Source organism: Monopterus albus, unplaced genomic scaffold, assembly GCF_001952655.1.
Source record: "Monopterus albus unplaced genomic scaffold, M_albus_1.0 scaffold20.1, whole genome shotgun sequence".
NCBI classification, from domain to species: Eukaryota; Metazoa; Chordata; class Actinopteri; order Synbranchiformes; family Synbranchidae; genus Monopterus; species Monopterus albus.
Window position 1 is genome coordinate 1,646,233 of NW_018127900.1, and position 8,151 is coordinate 1,654,383.

The window sequence follows — 8,151 nt, forward strand, 5'->3', positions numbered from 1 at the left end:
ACAGAGCCCAAATAATTGGGGAGCCAGGTGGCAGCCATAGAGACACAGCCAGTGCCACAGCCCACACAGGCACTCTCATCAACTTAAACATGGCACAAGGTCACCTGCAGGCAAGCACCCACACACCCACTCTCAGCCATATAGAGGTTTGGGCTGCATTTACACACAGACAAACCCATTTTTTTAACAAGTTAAATTTTTTTATGAAAAGCATGTTTCTGTGATACCCAAACAGGAATGATCAGATTTAAAATGAATAATTTTTTCTCAGCCACACATCGATCAGATTTATGGAGCAAAGTTAAAGATCATTTAATTGCTGTGTGTGTAAATCCAGTTCGAATCCAGATGCTCATCTCTCTTCTTCTTTCTCCACTTAATTAATGCTCAAGACAGTAGTTGTCATTATCACTTAATGTCCTTAAGCTAGTATGCATCAACAAGGATTAAATGTTTCAAATTGTGGTTTAACCATGTTCTTTCTTATTGACTAAATTGTCCAACACAGTTCATTTCAGATCTGATTAACTAAACTGTCACTAAATGATAATGGTGCAAACCAGCCTGTTCTTCTGTACTCAGATGTTGTGCCAAGATTATGTGGACTAACATTAGGCAAATCTGACCCTGCTCATGTACCAAACTGAAAACTCCCTACTCTTCCCTCAGTAGCTTTCCTTGCATGTTTTCAAAGAGCAGCAGAGTTTGGACTGTGACTGGCTATAGCTTCTCTGGATTCTGCTTCTCATTGCTACTTCTGCCTGTTAACATCACTCTGCAGTCATGTCTGCATCTTTCACTGGTGCTAATCAACGTTTCTTCTTTCTCTTGCCTGTAACAGACGCACTGTCAAAGGATATAAAGCTCACAGCTCGTTGCAATCAGTTCGATATTCCAGGCTATGGTATCTCTCTCCTTTACTCTGTTATATTTTAGATACATCATGTGGCATCTCATAATTTATAAAGCATTTTGATCAGCATGTCTGATTCATTTGCAAACACTAGTTGCTTGAATGAAGAAATGTTAACTAATTAGCTAATAGCACAATGTAAATCTGTCTTACTGTTGGACTTTGCGTTTGTTTTTAGGCACTCCATACCCAAAGCTAGAGCTCCTCTACTTCGGTGAGCTTCTGGATCTGGAAAACCTGAGGGATTTTACTGCCCCCACTCAGCTATACTGCTCTCTTTGATCTTTAATTCTGAAAGGTTTGAAAAAAACCTAACCATGATATGCAAGTTACTTTTAGATTCATTTTAATCAATTCACTTTCTTTTTTAAACAGAGTTGTAATCAATGTGTGGTTGGTTCCTCTTCTTGAAGCATGCAGTAGCAAAGACTGAACCACATCCACTCTAGCATATGAATGTGTAAACGTAAGGTTTCTGACACGAGCACTGTGCAACAGATGTTCTGGTTTATAAGATGAGAGACTGACTCACATTTGGCCAGGAGTCTGAATAGAACTTGTTCTTGGGCCTCCAAGAAAAAAATGTTTGCCATCTATGTAATATTCAGTTTAATGTCCAGAATTCCATCACAAGGTGTAGTACTGTGCACATCTGTGCTCCATACCTCTGGCTTGTCTTATTCCTGTTATTTGTGAAGCCTCAGCTGTTGTATTCCAAAACTGTAAATAGGTCAACATTTGATATTGCATTTTGTAAATATTTTGTACAATGCTTGATTCCTGTCAAGTCAATGAGCCTAATGGCTTGTGTAAATCATGTTCATAATCCACTAACATCACGCTTTTTAAATAAAAGTATTCCCAAGTGCATCTTACTCCTTGTACCACCAACATACATTTAACAGAAAAGGTGACAGTTGTCCTTGGCCCAAAATCACAGTAAGGCACTATCCTGTTAACCATCCGAGTACATTTGCACAAAAGGCAAGACCATTAACCAGGGTCCATTAAGCCAGACTTTTAAACCTCTTGCCATGTTCAAACTACAGCTCCAAGATTCATTTGCACAAGTATTTATTCTTCAGGAGTCAGATGCAGGAACAGTGCTTTCAGTGCAATTAAACAAAAATCGAGTACAATAAAACCCCATACCTTAACAGCAACATGAAAACATTTCTAGCAAGTGTCAAGTGCAACCAATTTTCCCCATAGGAGGTAAACAAGTGGATTCACTCATCTTCCTTTGCATAGTGCTGGGAAGTCTTCTGGGTCATCTGGGTTAGGAGCCAGATTATCCTAAAGGGAAAATGGACAATCAACATAAATTAGACTCCACAATTCACTTAACATAGGACCTGTTCCTCATTCTGGTTGACCCTTACATTACCTTAATTATACTTTGCTATCAGGTTGCCAGCTAGGTGAGGCAAGCACATTGGTTTTTACTGTCAGTTGTCTACCAATAAACAGTCATTTAAAGAGAAAAAAAAGAAAAAAAATAGAGAAGCTCAACTGCAAATGGGGACTTTACAGAAGTGAGTCCTATTCTTCTATTTTAATACCCAAACACTGATGTGCATTCATCTCCTTAGTATCACCTTAGATACATACCCTCTCAAATATTTGGTTGGCTCTCTCTGGGCGACTAGTTGGACCGCCCTGTGCTCCACCGCCCCGTGCTCCTCCGCCCCGTGCTCCCCTTCCCCGACCCCCACGACTGGGGCGTCCAAGACTCCCAAAATTGATGTCCAGAAGGGAAGTGATGTCATTTGTAGATCTACGGAAGAAGCTGCAGTCATCCTCCATGTCCTCCAGAGCACCCTTGAGGTTCTGAAGATTGGAGGCAAACACTAAATCTAAGCCTGACAGTTTAACCCGACAGCAACATTATGTCTATTAACTACCATCTATATTCAGGCTAAGAGGAACCGACTGACTAGTTTATACATTTCTGAAGGACTTAAGTCTGTGTTTCAGTCAAACACCACTGCAAGATAAGGTATTGCTCAGGTTGTCTACAAGCCAGCTCTTACTACCAAATCATAGCTTCACTTTCATCAGGGCTTCACTGTTTCCTTGTGAAAAATTCCATGAAATGCTTTACATTCTCACCTGTAGGTGCTTTGACTGGTGGATGACCTTGGCCTTGGAAGGAATCTTGTTCTCCGTCTTGCGGATATTAAATTCTGCTTTGGGACGACTCGTCTCCTGCAAGGCCTTCCATTCATCCAGGGTCATCTCCATGGCAACCTGAACCACCACCTCGCCATCCTCTTCGGTTGCTCTGTCACAAGTGGGGACAAACTATTTCTGTTAATCCACTTAATTTTCAGATTAAATTAAAACTGAACTCTAGTATGCCACTGTCAAACTAATTCTTCTCTTGTGTGTCATAAAAAAAATAAATAAATAAAAAGATGTGACCATAAACTCTTGAGGTATATTGTTGGGTGCTAGGGGATGTATTAAATGAATCACTGCACAAGTATTAATAAAATAAATATTAAGGCAAAAATTGTCAGGTATTGTTTAGATGAAAAATATTAAGTCATCTTTTACTTTTACACATTTGATTTTTGATCAGCTTCAGTTATAGCAGCTTGATGCACTGTGTTGAAAACAGCAGGCAATTTCCAGTTCCATATTTACTTAATGCTGCATGTTATTCTAGTGTTAAGTGAACAGAAAGAAAGCCTGTAACATGTTGTCTGTCTTCAGTCTGACCAACAATTTTGTATCTTTACAACAGAAAAGAAAGGTTTCCCCCCTTCCTTATCAGTTTATTCCTGTTAATGATTTGTCAAAACTTTACCCTATTTTGGTTACTGCATTTGCTACACAAGATTAGAGTTTTCCACAGTCATTCTTGAGACATCAATCTGATACCAAGTTAGGTGATGTGCCACTGTCACTCACCGATTCTGATTCTCTTCGTCCACTGGGGGCTCCTCAGATTTGACTGGCACATTGTTTGTCACCTCCATTAATTCACTTCACAAATGGGAGATGAACAAAGATGTCTCTTATTAAGGCCAAGTAGAAAAGTTCTCCTTTACACATTACAGAAACATTCCTTACCTTGTAGCTTCTTCAACACAACCCCAGTTCCAGGGTCCTCTGCCTCCCCTCTTTTCCTCAGGAGAGATTCCTCTGCAACAAACATCAGAAAGGTCGTCAATACACTGGTATGTGAGAAAACTCAACAAGAAGAAGCTTTTTAAAGTTGACCTCTATATTAAAAGGCTTACGTTCCATTGTGTCGATCATATTCTCTCTTGCCCCTTGGGTTGAAGTTGTCTGAGCTCTTTGTATATCCTCTTCCACCTCTTGCTCCTCTCCTACCTCTGATCCCCCCTCTGCTCATGAGGTCAGAGTCAGCATTATAGGAAGGCCTGGGAACCAATCACATTAAAACTCAGTTTATTCCTGTGACATCACCTACATTTCAAACCCAGCTGTTGATTTACTGCTCTAGACATTAGTAATGGTATTGTCTTATTTTGAATGACATTACTTAATCACTGACAATTACAGTTCACTTTACTCTTCATTTATTCTGGTTGACCTAGAACAAGCAAGACTGTAGCAGCAAAAACCCTGAGTGCGTGGAGTAAAGCAAGGGATTGTTTCACTATTAACTTGTCATATTAAGAGGAAAAATAGAAGATTTGTTTTAAATGGCACCATAATGTTCCCCATTGAAAGTCTAAATTTTATGGGTGAAGTGAGTAAAAACATTTTACACTAATCATAAACTGGATTTTTTTTTTAATTGGCAGTGATGCTGAATGAAGATTATATGCTGACTCTGGAAACCACAATGCAAAGGTGTGTTAACCTCAGCTTATACACCACATACATAAGGATAGAAAATTCTTGTGGGTACTCGTCTTTGTTGGCCCAGTCCTCCCCAGTGGCAACTTTCTTCATGGGCCTCTGTGCCTCGACTCTGCCATCTCGGCTCTCGGTTACCGGTCGAGGGCGTGCCACCTGCTGACGGCCTGAGAACACACGGTGAGGTAGTGAGATATTCTGCCATGTGGTTTGGCAAGGCACAACTGCCTTTGTTGGAACCAATCATGTGAAATACTTTGTTTTGTTTTTTACTCTAGAACACTATAAATAAATGTACTGGCTAAACATTTGAATCGCCCATTAGACTACATTTTCAGGTCTCTACTCTGTAAAAAAAATAAATAAAAATAAAACAAACATTTCCAGTCTCCTGCTTAAACCTCTCTCAAACCTCCAGTGTACAAAAGAAAAAAGGGCATTGATAATGTCAGACAAATGTTGCAAAAGATACACATGCATTCATACATATATACAAATAAATAAGGGAGTCCAGACTTTTTTTTTTCAGTAAAAAGGGATCTTTTGCTTTTGTCCAAGTTAATAGATAGCAGGTTTATTGCATAATTAAAATCCATACATTTGAGTACAGTTTAGAATATGCTATAAGATTAGAAGATAACACTGAGGGAATTCAGCTATGTGGAAATCCGCCCTGACACCATTCACATGGACCTAACAGCCCTGATGATCTAGCACCATCAAGCAAACCATCTAGACGATTCTTTCTAGAAACACTAGCTGCTGCTGCCAGAATGGTTTGAATTTGGCGTGTGTAACATTAATGCAGCAAAGTGTGTGGATCTTACCCGGAAATGGGTCTTTATCGTCCGGCGCGACAGGGACGCGTCTGTCCCTCTGGGATTCCTTATGACTAGGTTTTTTCTGTTTGCTTTTCTTCTCCTCCTCGTCCTTTTTCTTCTTCTTCTTTTTGTCCTTTTCCATCTCCACTTGGCTGATCAAGTCGAACGGGTCAGCATCGTCATCCGAAAGATTCCCGAACCTGTTCGCCACAACGCAACCGTAGGCGTCCGGAAGCATGTTAGCCTGTGTATGATGGGGACAAAAATGATTTAAAAGCCGGTTCCTTTTCGCAGTCAAAATATTAACACATCACGTAGCTTTCAAATACAAAACGGCAAATATACAACTCAAAACAACCGTTTTCCTGTCCGGGTCAAACAGAAAAAAGCTACTAACTGTCTTTTGCCTCCTGAGTAAACACCCAACAAACCAACGTTATAGTTTGCCCACACTTTTAAATGTTTCCACGTGTAGAAAAAAGCGACACCACGCCCCTGTGCTCATCAATAGGCTTGTCACAAACGCTAATCAATATCCATTGCTGCTAACGTAGCTCGAGTCCTCAGCCAATGTGATGCAACTAAAACTGTTCGGGGACTAAAGTCAGTGACAATGTTATTTATTAGCCTGCATAAATAAATACATACCAGTAAAATAAACATAGGTAATGTATAAACATTTCAATTTGGAAGCTAGCTAAATGAACGACACTAGCAAAACTAACGCTAAACTATTTAACGTTAGCGAATGTTAACGTTAACTACATTGCAGCTGGAAATGATATTTTGCATGCCATAATAATCCTAGTAAACATTAATAGAGAACACAACTGAAAATGCTGTACTGTTAACGTAAGTGATACTGACTGCCGTCCCAACACAATACTCGAATAAACAAATGAGGTTATCGATATTTAAGGTACAAAAAAGCCTTAGTCAGCGGAGGTATAACCTAATTATACTTAACGTTCTTCTTCTTCATCATCTGTTGGTTAATGGCGGTCGGCAAACAGCTTTGGGTGCATTACTACTACAAAAGTCTCTCTTTCCAGCCACATCAGTATGTGACTTATGTTAAGTTTTATATAAATCAGTCATGAAGTCAAAATACACGAGTCCACTGTTACAGTGCACCACAACTACACTAAAAAAGTACATTATGTTTTAATGGCACCACAAATACAGGCTATCTAGGATTTCTGGATATATTTATGACATATTTCTGCATGATGACATATTTATGTATGCAAATGCCAGGAAGGCGTACACCTCCGCCCCCCTCTAGGTCGCTCTGACCACAACCTTGTTCACCTACTTCCAGTGTATACTCCAGTGGTGAAAAAAGTGTCACCTCAGGTCAGGGTAGTAAAGGTATGGACAGAGGAGGCAATTGAGCATGAGGGACTGTTTTCACACCACAGACTGGGACTTCCTCTGCAGTCCTCATGGAGAGGACATAGACAGCCTCGCATACTGTGTTTCGGATTACATAAACTTCTGTGTGGAAAATACCGTACCATCCAGGAGAGTACGGTGTTTTCCTAACAACAAGCCGTGGGTGGGTGAGCCCTGAGTTAAAAGTATTGCTAAATGAGAAGAAGAGGGCTTTCCTCTCAGGGGACAAGGAGGAGCTGAGCAGGGTGCAGCGGGAACTAAAGTACATGATCTGGAGGTGCAAGGCTAGCTACAGGAAGAAGCTGGAGCAGAGCATGGAAATGAACAACGTGTGAGGTGTGGAGAGGCCTGAAACACATCTTGGGTCATGGTAAAAGTGGAGATGTTCACCAGGTCGCGGGGGACAAGGCTTGGGCAAATAAACAGAATCTGTTTTTTAATAGATTTGACTCTACCCAGTCCTCAGCCCCCACCCTGCCAGCCCACCCGACTTACTTCTCCAGGTCAGTTCTCTCCCTGCAGCTGCAGCTGCTCATACCCACGCTAGACCTTCCCCCACCTCCTCAGCCCCCACCCTGCCAGCCCACCCGACTTACTTCTCCAGGTCAGTTCTCTCCCTGCAGCCGCAGTTACTCACACCTCAGCTAGACCTTGCCCCTCCTCCCACTGTCACGGGGGTTTCTCAACATCCCACAGCTCCTGTACAGTCACCGCCCACCACCCCCTCCGCCTCAAGGCAGACCAGGTCAGGATGGAGTTAAGGAGGATTAAGGCCAGGAAGGCCACAGGCCCTGACCACATCAGCCCCAGGGTCCTCAGGGAGTGTGCAGACCAGCTCAGTGAGGTGGTCCTGTACATGTTTAACCTGAGTCTTAGCCTGGAGAGAGTCCCAGCCCTATGGAAGACATCCTGTGTTGTCCCAGTTCCCAAAATACCTCATCCTAGGGAGCCGAACCATTACAGACCCGTTGTCCTGACCTCCCACCTGATGAAGATGATAGAGAGGATTGTCTTCAGCCACCACCGTGCCCAGGTGATCTTGGCGCTCGAGCCGCTGCAGTTTGCATATCGTCCTGGCATCAGGGTTGATGACACCATTATCTACATGCTGCATCGAGCTGTATCTCATCTGGAGTCCCCCGGAATCATGGTGAAGGTCATGTTCTTTGACTTCTCCAGTGCTTTCAA

At 41.9% G+C, this 8,151-nt stretch overlaps 2 protein-coding genes across 4 annotated transcripts in view; one reads left to right on the forward strand and one right to left on the reverse strand.

The window, feature by feature from the left end:
• The window catches only part of cdc14b (cell division cycle 14B), a 12,105-nt gene extending 10,224 nt beyond the window's left edge, over positions 1–1,881 (forward strand). For all 3 annotated transcript variants that reach the window (XM_020593850.1, XM_020593849.1, XM_020593852.1), the window contains exons 14-15: positions 842–904; positions 1,092–1,881. In XM_020593850.1, the coding sequence (XP_020449506.1) occupies positions 842–904; positions 1,092–1,131 (103 nt within the window). In that variant the 3' untranslated portion in view covers positions 1,132–1,881. The remainder of the gene's footprint in view (positions 1–841; positions 905–1,091) is intronic.
• An 89-nt stretch (positions 1,882–1,970) lies between these two features.
• On the reverse strand, positions 1,971–6,246 carry LOC109956602 (intracellular hyaluronan-binding protein 4-like). Its single transcript, XM_020593854.1, has 9 exons — positions 6,217–6,246; positions 5,575–5,812; positions 4,773–4,914; positions 4,162–4,305; positions 3,992–4,063; positions 3,830–3,904; positions 3,026–3,197; positions 2,525–2,743; positions 1,971–2,209 (listed from the first exon to the last, which is right to left on the reverse strand). Exons 1-9 carry the CDS (start codon positions 6,229–6,231, stop codon positions 2,147–2,149), a joined length of 1,140 nt encoding a protein of 379 aa, XP_020449510.1. The 5' UTR covers positions 6,232–6,246; the 3' UTR covers positions 1,971–2,146.
• Between the last annotated feature and the right edge of the window lie 1,905 nt (positions 6,247–8,151).